The 19,553-nt window shown below is 38.1% G+C and overlaps 1 protein-coding gene across 5 annotated transcripts in view; it reads left to right on the plus strand.

Moving 5' to 3' along the window:
* Window positions 1-19,553, plus strand: part of Stambpl1 (STAM binding protein like 1) — a 44,092-nt gene that overhangs the window by 12,032 nt on the left and 12,507 nt on the right. For all 5 annotated transcript variants that reach the window (XM_058583237.1, XM_046456780.2, XM_058583234.1 and 2 more), the window contains 3 exons: window positions 10,900-10,984; window positions 15,103-15,320; window positions 18,626-18,701. In XM_058583237.1, coding sequence (XP_058439220.1) covers window positions 10,955-10,984; window positions 15,103-15,320; window positions 18,626-18,701 — 324 coding nt within the window. In that variant the 5' untranslated portion in view covers window positions 10,900-10,954. The remainder of the gene's footprint in view (window positions 1-10,899; window positions 10,985-15,102; window positions 15,321-18,625; window positions 18,702-19,553) is intronic.

Consider the following 19,553-nt stretch of genomic DNA (forward strand, 5'->3'; position numbering starts at 1 on the left):
CCTGTATGAAGACACGAATTGGTGTGAATATACTTTATATACAACCAGAGGTATGAGAAATTGTGCCCTATATGTGTAATAAGAATTGTAATGCATTCTGCTGTCATAAAAATAAAAAAGAAGAAAAAATATTTTCAGAATCTAAAAATAACTACCTACAACATATTACAACATACTTTTTTTTTTTAAATGGGGCTGAGAATTGAACCCAGGGCCTCATGCATGAGATATCACTGAGATATCCCCTTGACCCCAAATACTTTATAGTTACAATTGAAAATATAGTATCTTCATAGGGGGGAAAACTACAGAGGTATCAATGGTCAAAGTTAACATTACCAATAATCAGATAAATCTATGATCTATGTCTCCTGATGCACTAAGAAAATATATCCTTGCCCTAGAAGCATTTTTGCTAGCAAATACATAAATCTCATCATTTCCTCTATTTTTTCTTTGTAGCAGTTGCCATCATTTTTATTACACAATTGTGTAAATAATTGTTTAAATTTTTACCTCTCTGTCCGTCCCAGCATTTGCTCCTAGCAAATATGTCTCTTTGCTTACCATGTTTTTTTTCTTTTGTACTGGGGATTGAACTCAGGGGCACTGACCACTGAGAAACCTCCCAAGAAATACAAAATCAAAATATTTTGTATTTTATTTAGAGACAGGGTCTCACTGAGTTGCTTAGCACCTCACTTTTGCTGAGGCTGGCTTTGAACTCATGATCCTCCATCCCACAGCCTCTCAAGCTGCTGGGATTACAGGCATGCATCACACTCCCAGCTCTTTGCTTACCAGTTTCTAACACAACACAGGGTTCATAAACAATGTTGAATAAGTGAATGAATAAATAAACTTATTTGGAGCTAGCAGTATTTGTGGGAGAGATGTATTTATCCTTGGAACATAGTGAGTGAGAAATCACAGTTGGATATCTTGGTGGAAATGAAGGGAGCACCATTGGAAGGTATGCTGCTAACATTCAAATTAAGTTGAAGCCATGAAAAAAATGTGTCCTATAGGAGGTGTGTCAGGAGTAAAGATGGAAAATTGGTATTTGAAATGTGAATTGAGGGTTGGGGGAGGAAAAAGGAGAATAACCTCTACTTCGCAGAAGCCAAGTCATAAAAGTTTGTTCTAAAGTAGAAAATATTCCACTGATGAAGGCAAGGCATTTAGAAGGTTATTTGTAACAATCTTAGAGGACTTTTATTTGATGCAATATTTAAAGTTTTAATGTGCATAAAAATATCGGCTGTTTGGTAAAAAATGGAGATCCCTGGGGCATCCTATCCAGAAATTCTGACTCAGTGGGTTCTATAAATCTATTTATTATTGCCAGCACCCACCTCCTCCACCAAGTTACTATGATGCAGGTGGTCCAGGAACCACACTGTGAGGAAACCATGTTAAAGTTAGGGGGATGTCACAGGGCAGGAAGGCAGGGAGGGAGCAAATGGTAAATGAGTGGGCTTTCCTGGTAATAAGGGGTTCTTCAAGGACTGAGGGTGTAGCTCAGTGGTGGAGCACTTGCCTAGCACCTACCACCACCACCACCACACACACACAAAAAAAAAAAAAGAAAAGAAAAGGAGCTTTTTTTTCAAGAGTTGTAAAGTGAATTGCCAGAGAATATTATGAAAAGGCACTGTCTTTTCTTGGGGGTTGGAGGTTTGTTCACTGCATGGAAGAGATTGTCTAATGTAAAACCAAACACGAGTGTAACTACCCACAGTGAAAATTCTTGTGGGTGGGGATTTTTGGAGAAGCAGTGGACTGAACCCAACTTTGGAGTTTCAGGCAACTAGCAGGCAAAAGAATGATGTCATTTAAAAAATTTATTTGTGATTCATTTCACTTCATTGCATTAGGTATCTATTGGTGGTGGTTTCTTAAAAGCAAATTGGAATAAAAAGGAAAGTATATTAAAATGTAAATTAAAGTTTGGTGTCTCATGGGTGACTTATGTTTGGAATACATAATCTCTAGGAAACTTTAGTATTTTAACAGCAGGCGAGTAAAATTAACATCCCCATACAATTTATGATGAAAAAAATCTGTGTACTGGGGCTGGAGCTATGTTCAGTGGTAGAGCCCTTGCCTAGCATGTATGAGGCACTGGGTTCGATTCTTAGCACCACATTAAAAAAAAAGATCCGTTGACAACTAAGCAATATATTTTTAAAAATCTGTGTACAAATATAAATTTCTCCTGGACATCTCAAATTTATTTACCAAATGTTTTATAATTCATATTAATTGAATCATCACATTAAAAAATCATCACCTCAGGCTTCTAAGTTAGAACTTTTTTAGTATATGAAATATCTTTCAAATACAACAAAATTTAGAATTTATCTTTAAAACCAATAAATATTTTGAATTGAACTCTGTCTTGGTAGAGTTTGAATTTGTTAATAAAATGTACCAGGTGTTCAGGCCTCAGACACTAAGCATTCTTCCTAAAAGTGAAGGGAACGAGTGCTCTTTTATTTCTTTGGCAGGAAAAAGGTTATGAGTCATACATTTGTAACACTGAACTAAAATCTTCATTTTTTTGTAGTAAATCCTATCATTCTTACCTAAGGCTCAAGGATTTGATCCTTCCCTGGATTTTACTGATACCTCTTAAAGTCCAATTTCTAATTTTCATGGGTGACTAAGACTGGTTCTGGGTTCCTGTGCAACTAGTTTTGGATTCCTGTTTCAAGAGTTGCTCAAGTTTCCTATTTCTAGGCTCTCGTTTTCTTATCTATAAAATGGGGAGTGCTTACTGACATCAAGAATTGTGCTGCTTTACAAGCATTATCTCATTCTTCCTTTTTAGCACCTGTAATTTGACAGTGTCTACTGTCAACTCTTTGTATTTGGGGAGCCTGTGATTCTGGAGTTAGTGGTGGGTGAAGTCAGAATTTGAAACCAGATAGTCTCAACCTGGGTTGCACCTCTAATCAATAAGCTCAACTGTGTCCTGTTTGAACAGGCTGTTGTCAGGGTATCTGAGATCATGTGTATTAATGTCTGATTTCAGTTAACCAGGGAAGGAAAGCTGTCTATTAATGGTACCTATTATTATTGCGACAGCTGTTTTGCTATGGTGGTTTGCATTGAAGGTGACATGTAACCTGACAGTAGTACCTCTCCTGACTAGAATCACTAGGACAACTGTTAGATAAACTGAATGTCTGTCAAAAATGAATTGCCAAAAAGCAAGTAATTGCACATCAACCATCTGTGATATCTATAATAACTTTCAGAAATCATTAACCTCATTTCTTTAACCATTTGCTGTGAGAAAGGACGGATTTTCTTTGTTTCCTCCCTGAAACCTGGGGACTATAATGGAATTTCTTATACACTTGACTTGCACTTCACTTGAGTTCTTCTGGCTAAGTATTATTGTCTTCCTTTAAAGGATGAAAATAAGTTGAACAAAAGGGATAAATAGGATGTAGTAGGCTTCCCTAGTGGGAAAACCTGGATTCTCCCAGAGATGTTTGTAGACCTAAAACCTGAGTTCTTGGTGCTTAGGGGACCCAGTCACTTCATCCTGGTATCAGAATAAAAATTTTGTATTGCACTATGCAAAACAGTATTTTTATGGCCAAACGTATGACTCCATTGCCCTTAGGGTAGCCTAGATTTGCTCAAAATAATTTAAAACAAATATCAGGAGTGGTTTACTTAATACTCTTTTCTGTAGCAACTGCATTCTTGCTGATCAGATCAAATCTAAACTAGCCTGTTGCTGAATGTGTATCCTGAATATTCCTCTAGAGGTAAGAGATGAGAACCTGGCCCTTAATAGATACTCATTGTGTTAGTTAGCTTTGCATCCCTGTGACCAAAATACCCAATAAAAACAACTTATAGGAGGGAAAATTTATTTTGGCTCACAGGTTTAGAGGTAGGTCAAGTCCATTTTGTGGGGAGCCCAAGGTGAGGCAGGACATTATGGTGGAAGGGTATGGTAGAAGGATGCATCAGAGAGAGAGGGGAAGGGGCTACATGGAAGATGAACCCTTCCAGGGCATGACCTCAACAACCCATCTCCTCCAACCATGCCCCACCTACCACTTAGTCCATTTAAACTAGGATGGGCATATTAGGTTACGGCTGTCATAATCTAATCATTTCGCCTCTGAATATTCCCTCATCAAACCAGAAGCTTTTATATGCAATAAAAACTATTTCTAATATTCTGGTCAAGTTGTATATTTCCCCCATGCATTTTGATTTTATCTTTTCATTTTCATTCAGCTCAATGTCTTTTTTATTGCACTGGAGACTTTCTCTTTGTTCTTTGGAAAGTATATTAAGGATATGTTACTGACTTTTCAAGTCAGACTATTTTTTATAATTTTAATTTTTAGTTATAGATTGACAAGTTATAGTTGTGCAAGTTTAATTTTTATCCTGCCAATATTTTAGTACAGATAAATTATCAGTCTTGGTCATAGCACATTTCTGATTGGTAGGTAATACAGATTAATATAGAAAATTCAAAAATCGTCTTTGTTTTCAGGTCTGAATTTTTAGACTCTTTCAAAATGGACAGACAAGGATGGGCCTTGATCTTTTTTTCCCTACAGCGGGTTCAATCTGTAACAGTGTGACTCAGGAGAGTCTTCTTTGTACCTGTCATTTAAAGCATGGGAATAGCCCTTTACCTCCCTTTATCTAAATCAGATTAGGTCAGCACAGCCCACGGCCTAGGTTACAACGATTTCCTTTAAGTATTGCCAACTAAGTAAACTGCAGGGTGTTCTTCCTGGAAGACATGAATTCTGTAACCAGAGAATGACTGTTGGTTTGGCCAATTTAGAAGTGAGACACCAGAAAGTGGCATAAGGTGTTCTCACCCCTCCCCTGCTGGCAGATCACACCTGCTTATCCAGGTCACCATGGCACTCAGGGAGCAAAGGACATAGCTGGGTAATGGTGGTGCCAGCTCTTCATTCAGTACATGGTCTCCAAGGAGACTGTTCACTGTTTGGTAGTCTCCTTTCTGTATTCCAGAAAATATTACTTTATGTATGAAAATGGGTCAGGAGCTCAACCAAAACAAAAAGGGGATGGTGGTGGTGGAAAAATTAAGGATGAAAAAATTCACCAAATTGGGCTGGGGATGTTGCCTATGAGGTACTGGGGTTTCACCTCTAGCTCCACAAAAAAAAAAAAAAAAAGAAGGAAATTTTGGTAAATTAAGGCCAAAAAATAGGCACTGCACTAGATCAGATATCTTCTCTGTTCAATCTTGGCATTATTTGTTGCTTGTTTTAAAGAGCAGAATCATAGAAGTTCTTCCATAGTCTCTTGGGGGACTTGAGACAATTGCGACCCAATAGCCATAGTTTTATCTCATCCCCTTTGGACAGGCTGGCTGCTCACTTGGTTCTGGAAACTACTTGTCAGCTGGGCCCCAGGGACAGGGGTTGAGCTCCATGTGCTTATTGTGAACGCACAGGGTTATGACACCCAGGTTTCCAGTCCTGGCAGGAAGCAAATGCTGCCTTACACATGAGAAAGGTCAGTTAAAAGAAGAAAGTGGTGGTCTTTGAAAGCTACGATGAGGAATGGGTTAGAGATAAAAACTAGAAGGCAGAAACTCTAAAGCAAAATGAGCCTCCAGAAGGTATCTTACAGGTATCATGGCTGTCACTCAGATGTCATCAAATCTCAAGAAAATGGGCTGTTCTGGGGTGAAGTTTAGGGAATCAGGTTGAAATTAAATCAGGCATTTCTGATGAATGTTGGTTGTAAGCCCCTATGAGTGGGATGAAGGGGGACCATTTGTGAAGGAGGGTAAGCCTGGGAGGTGCTCAGGAAGAAGGCATCATAGGCAAGCTAGGAATAGACCAAGCTCACAGCCAGGCTTGTCTGACTGCAGGGCTGAGTTTGCACTTGGCATTTCCATAGTGTACTGGACCTCTGCTTTGAAAAAGGAGTTATATTTTATTCTTGCGTGACATTGAATACTTTCCATCTGCCTTTGACTTTCTGCTTCAGTATATTTCTGATTCTCTAAATTGCACTGTGCACTTTATATTTAGCCCTTGAAGTCATCTTCAACCAGTCTTCCCCATGTTGGTTGCTGAAGTGTGAGGAATTAGAGGAGACGCTCTGCCAGCTTCGTGCCAGTTCTCCTGTGCTGTTAATGTCACAAGGATTACTTCCTTTCCTGAAGTACCTTTTACTTATAATCATGGTACTCAGGTTGTTTGCCTTTCCTCCTGCTAGAAGAGGAGAGCATAGATGAAAATGCCTTCCATTTCTTCATCGGAGGCTTGACATTCTATTTGTGGATCCACTGCTGGAATAATTATTTCAGGTGCTCAGCCCTAGGCCTGGGTGTGTGTGTGTGTGCGTGTGTGTGTGTGTGCTAGAACCCCCCCACACACCCCTTTTAGGAGAATCTGGAAATCTGAATTTTTATATGAAAATCTTACAAGTTTTAAATGTTGATAAAGGTCGGGCAGGATGTAGGTGAGCTGAGAGAAGAGGGAGGAGTTATTTCTGTTACTTCCTGTACCTGGGGCAAAGGTACAGAGGCAGTAGAGAATGTGTGTTTTCCTTATCAGTACTGACCCTAGTCCCTGTGGGCTCTTCTGAATCACCCTTTCTAGGTTAAACCTGCTGCTTTTATCAGGACACAGGTCCAGTTGACTAAAGCAACTCGAAGTATTAAATAAGATATAAATTATTTCTCTCCTAATGGTCTGAGTGTAGGCAAACTAAGGTGCTCCTTTTTTCTTCTTGTTTTGCCTTGGCTCATCCTCATGACCCAACATGTTTCACCTTTGTGTGTACATGGCAGCTGGCAGGAGGGGAAGGGGTGGGTGGAGAAGGCCATGCCCTTTTTTTGCAGGGCAGGATCTAGATGGTACCACTCTGTTCACGCCCTGTTGCCCAGAATTTAGTGATGTGGCCATTCCTCACTCAACGGAAGGATGGAAAATGTGGGTTTTAGTTGGGCAGCTATATATTAGCTAAAAATTAAGCACTTAATCAGAAAGAAAGAATAGGTATTATGGGAAGCTTTGCACTTGTGGGTTGCAGTTTCTATGAGGTAAGGTATCCCTTACCGTATTCACTGCTTCAGTTTTGTAATTATTTTAGCAAACTCTAGTAGCACACATGGCAGGTGATACTTGCCATTCATTTTTCCTGTTTTATTAGTCTCATGGCCTACTTTATTTCTGGTTCACTCAACATTGCGTGATGAGTCTGTAGTGTTGGTCTTAGAGCAGGGGTTTTCAAACTTTTTGTCCCCTTAAAATTTACTAAAGAGCCGGGATTGTGCTAGTGGTAGAGTGCTTGCGTAGCATGTGTGAGGCACCACTGGGTTCGATTCCCAGCAGTACATAAATAAATAAATAAATAAATAAATAAATAAAAGTATTGTGTCCATCCACTACTAAAAAAAGTTTTAAAAAATTTACTAAAGATACTGAAAAGTTTTGTTATGTAGGTTATATGTATTTATTATTACTGTATTAAAGTTAAATATTAAATGAGTATACCAGTAAACATTCCATTAACTGTTGGAAATCTCCACTATACAACTATGAGAGACTGATGTTAAAAAAGCAAATAATGTTTCAATAATTGTGTGAAAATAATATTGACCTTTTAGACTCCCCTAAAGGATCTGGAAAGACTTGGGCCATATTTTGAGAGTCTCCAATCCAGAGAATATAATATTGATTTTGATAATTGTTTATATTACAACTGAAGTGTCAGGATTAGATGTTGTCACATAATTAGTTGTTCATAAAACAAGTGTGGCTCAGTGGTACAGTTCTTGCCTAACATTCTCGAAGCTATGAGTTCAGTCCCCAGCAAAGTAAAAAAAAAAAAAAAAAAAGTCAACTGACCAATGTTTTATATTTAGGAAGTGCTTGCGTTTTATATTTAGGAAGCATTGGTTTTCATTATTACTGGATAATAATTTATGTGTGCAAATTAATAGTGAATTTTTTTTATCTATAATAGTTTAATCCATTCAGGTGTTCAGGATGAACTAAACATTTTATACTTATAGAAGCTCATTACATTTTATGAGTTTATTTTTGTGCATGCTTATTGTTTTGGGCCACTCTGCCCCAAATCCCCCTTTTCTCACTTGGCACATCCCATATCCTCTTCTAGAAATGAAAAGTGCTGGAGATGTCAGGATATTCTATCGCTTCTGCAGCCAGGCTGTAAGCATATGACCTAGGCACTACCAGTCAGACACCTCCATGTCATTCTGTGAGATAGAAACTAGGGACATGCAGAAATGCTAGGCAGCTGCACGATGATACCATGGCAACAATTCCCGATAGAGTTGTGGAAACTGGTGGAACAAGCTTCAGACTCCCCTGCTCCTTGGCAACAGAGATAGCGGTGGGGTTTTCACCAGACCAGTGCTTCTGTGTGATTTGGGCTAATGTTCCTGAAATTGTAACCTCACCATCCCCCATTTTTCTGGTTCTTCTGGAAATATGTGATCTTTTCATTATCCTTCCATGAATTCAAAAGCCATTGTCTTTGCCTTTTGTTAAGAATCCTGTGTGGTCCATTATCAAATATAGTGCTTCTCAAAGTATTGTTTGGAAGCTGAATAATTGTCTTTGTGTTTCCAACATTTAAAATTATTTGTTCTATGTTATGGGTCAGAGGAACTTTTTTTTTTTTTGTACCAGGGATTGAACCCAGGGTCGCTTAACCACTGAGCTATATCCCCAGCCCTTTTTTTTTTCTTTAATATTTATTTTTAGTTGTAGTTGAACATAATAACTTTATTTTATTTATTTATTTTTATGTGGTGCTTAGGATCGAACCCAGGGCTTCTCACATGCTAAGCAAGTGCTCTACCCCTGAGCCACAACCCCAGCACCCCCAGCCTTTTTTAAAATATTTTTTTATAGACAAGGTATTGGTGAGTTACTTAGGGCCTCACTAAGTTGCTGAGGCTGGCTTTCAACGGACGATCCTCCTGCCTCAGCCTTCCAAGCCTCTGGGATTACAGGCATACACCACCACTCCTGGCTTGGAGTGGTTTTTAAAAAAAATAATTCTACTCTTTACAAGACCCTAATCAATGACTAGTCAGTATTTCCTTTTTATTCTGTCTCTAACTCTTTTTTTAAAAAATATTTTTAGTTGTTGATGGACCTTTATTTTATTCATTTATTCGTATATGGTGCTGAGAATTGAACCCAGTACCTCACATATTCTAGGTAAGTGCTCTACCACTGAGCCACAACTCTAGCCCCATTTTTAACTCTTAATATCTTTTTTTTTTTCTTGTTAACTTCTTATCACTGAGAAGTGGTAATCCCCAGTTGGTTGCTGCCAGAATTGTTCAACTCAAGCTCTGGCTCTTTCCAGGTCGTTTCTTTCTTGAATATTTTTGTAACCTGCAGGCTTGGGGCTTAGGTTAACTCCAGGGATGGTGCAGATAATGAGGGAGAAGAGATAAGTGACTTTCCTTGAAGGGTTTCTCAGCCTTGGACTTGGGCCAAAAATAGCCTGGAGGGGCTCATTGATCTACTTAAGAGATTTGTAGAATAACAATGTTAGATTTGTAGAATAACAATGTTATAATTTAAGAGAATGTAGGCTCCTTTCCCTGGTTCCTAAATGAGGAAATGAGTGAGGAGAAGGTACATGTCCAGAGTCACCTCAGTGACTCAGTGGGTTATAAAGGACAAAAGAAATCTAGAAGAAGTGGGAAATGGTGATACAGAGATTGATGTGCATTAGCATAAAAAGGAAGGAACTCACTGAGTCGATATTTGAACTTGGGTATCACTTCACACCTTTGAGCCTCAGTTTCCTCAATGGCAAAGTAAAGATTCTAATAATAGCTAACATTTATAAAATTGACTATTACTTCTTCATTTTACAAATGCACAGAAAGGCTATCTAACTTACCAATGGGCATGCAGCTAGCATATTGATTTTGGATTGCTACTTCACACATTTCCATGATCTCATCAATATGCTTATAATCCCACAGTTGTGTGGGTGAGGTATCAGGGCCCAGCCTCCCTGAGTCCTCTGCTCACCATCTCACAAGGCAGGGGTCAAGGTGTGGACCATGGATTGGGGTCCATCTGAGGTTTGGGCTTCTCTTCAAAGTTCATGTTATTATTGGCAAAATTAATTTCCTAGTGGCTGTGTAATTTGTGGCATTTGGATCTTCTATACCAGCAAAAGAGCATCTCCTTTGAAAGATCTAACCTCATTAGGTCAGGGCCACCCAGGATAACCTCTCTTGATTATTTGAGCATCAACTGATCAGGGTCCCCAATATCTCTGCAATATCTCTTCACTTGTGCCATATAATGTAACATAATCATGGGAGTAATAGCATCGCCTTTGTCATGTTCTCTTGGTTTGAAGCCAGCTACAAAGTTTTGTCCGTACCTGAGGGAAGGAGATTAAACAAACCCATTGTTTCCAAGGAGCAGAAATAACAGAGCCTTCTAAGACTCCTGCCTACCACAACTCTAAACTGAGTTTAGACCCTGTGACCTAGGTAAAGAGTCCATTGCCCCAGAGTTCATGCTGTTAACCACAAAATTCTTCTTTCTTCCTTTGAAGAAACTGAACCTATTTTATATCCAAGCATAGGGTTCTAAATAAAATAACACCCAGCAACTTCATCCTGGGTGCTCATCAAATATTAATTCCCTTCACACCTCCACTTTGAATGTACAGCTTCAAGAAAACATAACCGCCTACGATTTTGTATTTTCCTGACCAGATTTCCAAAAGCCTCTCTAAACACTCTGGTTATGTAAATTATTTCAATGTGTTGATGTTTTTTTGAACATGTTATTTGGAATTTGGGACTTGGGTTCTCCACAAATAACCTTAGCTCTGCTTTTGTCTTTGAAACAGATGAAGTGATTGAGAAGAAACAGTGAACACCTTCCCTTTTTGTAGACAGAACAACATGGAACAGCCATTTACTCTGAATTCTCTGGTAGGTAGCAGCAGCTGATGCTTTACATATGGTTGGAAAACCCAAAATGAAGAACAGAAACGGGCCCAAACAAATGTGAAGTGAGTCACAGTTGCTTTAAGAAGTTCAGCACTTGTAGTTTTTCATGCATCTGTGCGGCCAGCAGTCTCCTTTGAGGAAGTGACTAATAAAGCCATCTTCACAAGACTTAAAAATAATTTTTTTTTCACTACAAAAGTATAAGATTTTTAATTAAGGTAGATTCTACCAGTGTAGTCCTTTGAAAAAACACTGAAGAGAACTTGAGAGTGGTATCACAGCGGTTAAAGCTCTTTGTGCCTCCGTCTCTTTACAGATGAAAATTGGGAGTCTTACCATGTATGCTAATAGCTGAGGAAAACATATTTGATTTAACACTCCAGCTTTGCTTTGGGATCCTCCTGTAAATATCTGCATTCTTGAAACTCTTCTTCCTCTCACTTTTTCCCTTATGGCTCAGCAATACACATACTTCTCTGGCAATACCTTAGAAGAGTGTGTATAATCTCTGTGAAAATTATTTGTGCCTTATGAAAATTGTAGACAATATTTTCCATGTTCCCAGCCTACCACGATGGCTTGATAGATGGAAGTGATACTTACTTTACTCCTGACTCTCTTCGCTACCCATGCCTGGCAACCCTATAGAAGTAGCCCTGTAAGCAACAGTGTGCTAACACCCCATCACACCCAAACAGTGAAATAGAAGGCCTGGATCTTGCATCAAAATAGGTTGTGACCTAATGTTTTTTCTCAGCCTCAAGAAAGTCCTTCACAGAGGCTTAGTTATTTTCAGAGCATTTTTGAGAAATAAGGACTTACTTTGCAGGAACTTATTTGCTGACCCTGTGTTGGGAATAATAAAGGTTTGCCCCATGTCCATCTTTGCAGAGGAAGGAATCATCCTCATAGTGTGTCTTACATGCTTTTTCCAAAACGTTATATAGATCAATTTTATTTTTATCTTTAGGGAAAAAGATAATCTAAAAATAGCTTTGTTACTTCCTTTTCTGTCTTCCTTACTTCCTTCTCCCTTGCTTTCTTATTCTGTCTGTCTCTCATTTTCTTTTTTTTTTTCCTGCTTTTCTGGTATTAGAGATAGAACCCAGGGTCTTATGTGTACTAGGCATATTACCTGCCACTGACTGATAACCCCAGCCCCACTTTTTCTGTTTTATTTTATACATTTATGGATTTATCAGCTCTGCTTCAGGGAATATGCCTCATCCTAGGGAACAGAGATGAATGGAAAATGATTCCTTTTAAAACTCCAAGGAGTTTTGAAGGGAAACATTTATACAGATATAACTAAGACTCGGCAGACTGTACAGTAATGAATGTGGGCAAATCACTCTTACACGTATGGGAAACCAGAAACCCCACTTAGAAAATGCTCTAATTTTTATAGTTTTTTTCCCCCAGTTATTTTGTGATGTCATAGAGGCAATTATCTGTGGTTGAATAACAGTATTTTCATTTGTTGAGCTTTATAAGTGAGTATAATTAGGGGAAGTGGGTGGATTGCAATAGTGTTGGAGACATCTCAGTTGGAAGCCTCTGCACACTCACTCCCTGAGTTTCAGGTTCCTGTCTCTGATATGGGAAAACCTCCAAGAGTTTCTCTGAAATTGCCATGTTCTTCAGAGATTAAAAGAACAGCATAACAGGGTGTGGATCATTGTGTGTTTTTTTTTAAGTACTTGTACCTTATTTTTTAATTGTCATAGAATATTTTTACATATTTATAAGGTATAGTTTGATAATTCAATTGAAGTAGGGATAATGATACAATCAGGATAATTAGCATTTTCATCTCCTTAAATAGTTATCATTTCTGTGACACTTTTCTGGGTACTTTTGGGTTCTTCTTTTCTAATTATTTTGAAATATATAATAATAGTCTATAGTTACCTTACTTTAGAACACTAGAACTAATTCCCGCTATCTAATTATATTTCAATACCTGTTATCTATTGAAGGAAGTATGCTTTAATTTGACATGATGCTAGGAAGGGATTGAGTTTTGGTGTCACTGCCAGTCATACCTTTTAGAATTCTGACCAAGTAATCATAGATTAAAAAGTACCAGGTGAGGATCAAAATTGCATGTTCCCTTTATTATTAGTAACTTGGATCAGAAGTTTTCTCTCCACTAGAGCATGTGGGAGATTCTTCTTACTGCTTCTGCCTTAAATTGACCAGGTGTTTCAACTCTGCCACTGAAAAGGGAGCTGTAGACCCTCAGGGAGAGGAAGCTCAGGCCCCAATAGCTTCCCTGGGGAAGAAAGATTGGGAAAGAGGTTCCACCCACCATGCTCCAGGGCAGGTCAGAAGAGTAACAGCAGATGTGAAAGGCAAGGCCTGCTTCTGATTTATGGAACCTTGAGAAGCAAGTTTATGGCTCTCTGGTTATATATTAAGCCTTTAGAAGCAAGAGTCATTTCAGATCCCTGGAGTTCTATTTGCTATAAAATTAACACCAAAGTAGACCAAATGGCATTGGAAAAACTCTAAAAGTCTAATCCATTGCACTCTACCCATGAAAGTTGAATCAGTAATTCATAACTAAATGGTTTCTACCTTGATTTCTTTCATAGCATTTTACAAATATTCGTCAAATACTCTGCCCACACTACAGTCAGACTTACAACCTACCCTTAACAGACCAAAGAGGCCTCAGGCAGCTAAATTTGCATTGGGTTAGCTCTGTTTTGGTGCATGAAATAATGGGAGAATGATCTAGATTGGAGCATGCGGAAGTTCCCCTGGGAACCTAGTTAAAACATATATTCTCTGGTCCACTTTCTGAGATCCTGAGGTTTTAGATGCAAGTGGGGCCAGTTAGGAATTTGCATTTTAAAGAAAGGCCCAGTTTGCAGCTGATGCTGCTGTTGTATGGACCAGGCCTTCAGACACTCTGGTAGCCTGTGGAGATCAAGTATGGTCTCACAGCTAAATTCACTGCCTGGAATACAGCCAGGTTCAGTTCTATCTTATTGTTTATGGCTGCATTCACATTGGGAGATATGAATTCAAGTTGCAAAGGGCCCTTAATAGAAAAAAATTTTCTTTTTTTTGCCTTTCCCAAGCTCAAATTTCTTATTGAATAATTGAGTAATTATCCTAAATATGCCTACTATATGCATTTCTAGATAGAAATATATTTATTAATAAAATTCAAATATAGTAATTAATATGTGTTTTTTTTTAGTAATTTGGTATGTTATTTTCTTGGTCAAGGACTGATTAGCAGCATAATTGCTCTCATGTGGAGTTCTAAATTTTTTATACTTACCAACATGGAGATGGGGTTCTTAATGCTTGGAAAGGCTTCTGTTGGACTTATTGGAATTTTTTTTTTTTTTGGTTGGTTGGTTTGTTTTCTTTTTATTAAGTGAAGATGTTTGGGAGACCCTGGAAGCTTCTTTTTAAAGTAGATATATTCTGGAATAGATCAAATCCTCATAGTAATTTTGAATCCAAGCTACCTCCTTCAGATCCTTCAGGATAGAATGATATGAGTCCTACAACGGCAGGAATTCCTCTCAGGTCCTGCTCAGCATGACCTGGATATAAATATCCGGGTATATTGATGGTCAATGGTATTTTACCTCACATGACATGAAATATTTACAGACCTAGGAACTGCTGCATAATTGTACCTTGAAACTGAAAAAGAAATCTTACTCCAATAAAAATGTATGTTTACACTGGATGTGTGTTTTTTGGTGCAAAAAGATTTTGTTTTGATCATATCTTTAACTCTCTTGCTTTTTTTTTTTTTTTTTTTTGTGTGTGTGTGTGTGGTCCTCGGGATGGAAATCAGGGATGTTCTGCCACTGAGCTACGTTCTCAGCCCTTTTTATCTTCTATTTTGTGACAGAGTCTTACTAAGTTGCACAGTCTGGGTGTGAACTTGTGGTCTTCCTGCCTCAGCCTCCCAAGTCACAGATGTGCACCACTGTGCCAGGCTCACATCTTTAACTCTTATGAAAAGATACCCTTAGTTCTTGGTTTCAGTTTTTATTATAGAAAATACATCTGCTAATCAGTCATATTCATTTCTTATTATAATCAGAAACTTCAATTTTGCTTTGCAGAAAAAGTTAGCTGCCATGCCTGACCATACAGATGTCTCCCTAACCCCGGAAGAGCGAGTCCGGGCCCTCAGTAAGCTGGGTTGTAATATCACCATCAGTGAAGACATCACCCCACGCCGCTACTTCAGGTCTGGAGTAGAAATGGAGAGGATGGCATCTGTGTATTTGGAAGAAGGAAACTTGGAAAATGCCTTTGTTCTTTATAATAAATTTATAACGTAAGTCTTGTTGGAGGCCTTTAAAATAAGAAAATTGGAAAAATACTTACATGATATTTTGATGTGGCTGATTGGGTACCAGGAAATTTTCACATTCAAACCAGTTTTATTATTTGCAAAAACATTAAATGTCCAGGTTTTAAAGTTAGTAACAAGTTTACTGAAAGACATTTAGACACCTCTGAGACTTAGATGGGAGCGATCAGGTTTTCCGTAGGCCAGCCTGGAAACCTGAATGTCTCACTTTTCAAAAGTAACATTTCTTGTTTCATGCCTTTCTTCCCTCACTGGAATGTAAGGTTTCTAAGAGGAGGAACTGTAGTATAGCTCCATCCATAGCACCTGGAACATGCCATCAGAGTTTTTAAAATTTGATTTGGTGAGTTGAGACTAGGGGACAAGTTGGGGAACTTAGGAAAGATGTGGTTCAGGGTAAGGATACAGTCATTTCATTTAGTCCTTAGTTTTTTTCTTTAAAGAAAAGGCAATTGGGCTGTGTAAGAATTGTATCTATAAAAGGGTATTCAAAATGTTGAATGAAAGTGGCTACCTCGAAATAGCCATCCCTGTAAAAATGTCATGTTAGTAACATGTCCTTGTTAAGAGGTAACAGAAAGGGTCTGGGGTAGTGGCTCAGTGGTAAAGTGCCTGCCTAGTGCATCTGAGGCTCTGAGTTCGATCCTCAGCACCACATATGAATACATAAAAAAAAAAAGTATTGTGTTGATCTACAACTAAAAAAAAATATTTAAAAAAAGAGGTAACAGAAATGGGATTTTGAGTTTTCATACAGGTTTAGTGACTTAATTGTTAGAAGGATCTACTGTTAGCTCGGTGTAGTGGTGCATGCCTGTAATTCCACAGGCTCAGGAGGCTGAGACAGGAGGATCTCAAGTTCAAAGCCAGGTCAGCAACTTATCGAGGCCCTAAGAAACTCAGTGAGACCCTGTCTCTAAATATAATACAGAAAAGGGCTGTTCATATATATATATATGCATTGTGAAATGACTAAATCAAGCTAATTAACATATTCATTACCTCAAATGCCATTTTTTTATAGCAAGAATATTTAAAGTCTACTCTCTTGATAATTCCCAATTATACAGTACATGAATACCATGTTGAACATGGGCTCTCCTAAACTTACTCCTCCTAACTGAAATTTATATCCTTTGACCAGCACCTCCTAACTCCCTCCATATCTCCAACTGCTGGTGACTACTGTTCTATTTTCTGCTTCCTTGAGTTTGACTTTTTAAAATCTCACTATAAGTTAGATCATGTATATAATGACTCTGTAGATCATTTGTATTTCCTTTCATTTTTTATCATTTGTATTTCTTTACCTTATAATTTCACAAATTTATTTGGGGACTTACCATAAAAACATTTCAGAAATTGAAAAGAAAATATTTTAAAACTGTTTTCCATGATTCTACCAAGGGCAAAGTTCAAAGTGGTTTACATAATAATCTATAAATTTCTACATTAGTGAACTATAGAATTTAACTTGGAAATTTAAGGAATGGTTGTGGTTGGAAATCTTTGCCCTACCTGAGTTAAAGATAAGCAATAACTATGAAATTGAAGGTTCCCTACCACCATTGACAACCAGGACTTGCCAGAAATATTTGTTTCTGAACTATGTTACCAATGAATAATATTTATTTTACTTTCTCCATTTTATACACAGTCCTATGGAATCACAAGTGTGGTGAGAAGGAAAAGCCACTATTCCTTCCTTGAGTTACTGAGTAATTAGAATGCTTGAATTATAGTGTAAGCAGTGCAATAATTTGTACTTCACTTATGCTTCTTGAACCTCACTGCCTCATCTATGAATGAAGAACTTAATGGAAGAAAATCTCTGAGGTTCCTCCAGCTCTCAATGTCTAATTTTACTCTGTTTATAAGGTTTTAGGCAGTTAACAACTTTTTTGTAGCTTCTGTAAGTCTTAATTTTATCATTTGACAATTGGATATTACCATTCCTGTTTTCCCCTATAGCCTTGTAATCAGATGAAATGAGTTGATAAATATGTATATGTGATCTGTAAACAATAGAATCAATAATTGCAAGATACCACGTAACGGTTGGTCAAAAATTACATTTCTAGCCCATTGTGATAATGTTACAAATTTTTATTCAGTAACTATTATAAACTGTAGTTCAGGCTGGGGACACATCAGTGCACAAAAAAGTATTCCCACCCTTGTGGAAACAGTGTCTTCACTTTATCTGAGAGCTGTGTACCTGGTTTTCATGAATTTACCTTCAATTCTGCTGTATCTTGTTCCTCCAAAAGAGGTGACAAATAATTAACTACTAATTAACACCTCCCAACCAACTAGGGATTTAGGTTGTCATTTCTCTTAGTTTTGGGTTTTCAGTTTAAGAGTTTTGATTCATACATGATGGTGCTACTGATTCACGAGCGGTTGGTTGAGTCTTTTTCAAGGGTGAGAAAGGATTATATATTTCCAAACTCTTACACACATGAGAAAGATGGGGCTCTCGTGGGATCAAGTGTCCAGGGCCTGGGAAAGACCAAAGTGACTTGGTCTATATAGGGAGTAATGTATTCTGACCCTGTTAGCCTCAGTCCTTAATTTGCTGAGTCTAACTGCTCCAGAATGCCAAAACAATAACCATGCCAACTTTACTGAGAAGGTAGATGAAAAGTCTGTACTTTAAATGATAAGTTACTAAGCATGTCATTTTTGAAAAGGATGCTCATTCCCATCTGTGTTAATCAACTTTTCATTACTGTGGCCAAAATACCCGACAAGAACAACTTAGAGGAGGAAAAGTTTGTTTTGGGGTTCACAGCTTTAGAGACTCGGTTCATGTTCACTGGACTCCATTTGCTCTGGGCCTCAGGTGAGGCAGAGCATCATGGTGGAAGGATTGGTGGAGGAAGGCTGAAGGAGAGAGAGAGAGAGAGAGAGAGAGAGAGAGAGAGAGAGAGAGAGAGAGAGAGAGGAAGGACAAGGTGTAATTGCCAAAGGCACACCCTTAGTGACCTAGTTTTTTCAGTCACGCCCTGTCTGCCTACAGTTACCACCCAGTAGTTCATTCAAATTGTTAATCCATCAAATGGATTTATTCACTGATAAGGTTGTAACTCTCATCATTTAATCATTGCCTACAAGCCCCACCTCTGAACCTTGCGATAATGAGGACCATGCTTTCAACCATGAGCTTTTTTTGTGGAACACTAAAAGTCCGTAACACTGTAACCATAACACTGTCTTTGGGCTTTTGCTTTTATATAATGCTAAGGATATGTTTTTTCTTTCTCTAGCTTGTTTGTAGAAAAGCTTCCTAGCCACCGAGATTACCAACAATGTGCAGTGCCTGAAAAGCAGGATATTATGAAGGTATTGTGGGATCAATTCTCTGCTGTGGGATCAAATGCTCCATAAGTATCCATTATTGATTTCCCTCCTGTTTCTATTCCTCCCCATCTCTTCCTCTGGAGAGTTTGAGCACAAGAAATTCATTCCATTAGGCATGATGTTTCGATTTCTTTTTAGACATTTAATGATTATGACTGAGCCAGTGTGAGGTCTCTAATTGATGTTGGGGGGAAAAGAAAGACAAAGAATGTGCTCAATCACCTTCTGACATGTTGAAGGAATTATTTTACAGTTCCTCTCAGAGACAGAGAGAATGGTTATATATTTCCCTGTGTTTTGATTAATCTGTACAGCCCTGAACCCAACTATTTGAAAATCAACATTGATTTTTAAGGCAGCCACAAAGTTCTAGCCACAGTCATAATTGCATAATGATGCTTCAGTCCATCACAGATCACATGTGTGACAGTGGTCCCATTAAGTGATATTGCCTAGTGATGTCATAACTGCCTTAGTTTGTGTGTAAGTATACTCTATAATGTTCACACAATGACAAAATCATTGAATGACACATTTCTCAGAATGTGTCTCCATCTATAATTGGCACATGACTGTTTACCTCTTAGAGAACTGGTCTTATGCAAAATAAAATGTTGGGGCTGGGATTGTGGCTCAGAGTGCTTGCCCCGCACATGTGAGGCACTGGGTTTGATCCTCAGCACCACATAAAAATAAATAAATAAAATAAAGATATCATGCCCATCTATAACTAAAAAATATTTTAAAAAATAAAATGTTGACAGGGTGGTCTGCCTTAAATATTCTCAAGGAAAAGAAAGATCGTTGCAATGCATTTATCATAAACATTCACTT

The sequence above is a fragment of the Marmota monax genome, unplaced genomic scaffold (assembly GCF_021218885.2).
Source record: "Marmota monax isolate L192 unplaced genomic scaffold, Marmota_monax_Labrador192_F-V1.1 WCK01_AAM20220418_F8-fsc00166, whole genome shotgun sequence".
In the NCBI taxonomy this organism is placed as follows: Eukaryota; Metazoa; Chordata; class Mammalia; order Rodentia; family Sciuridae; genus Marmota; species Marmota monax.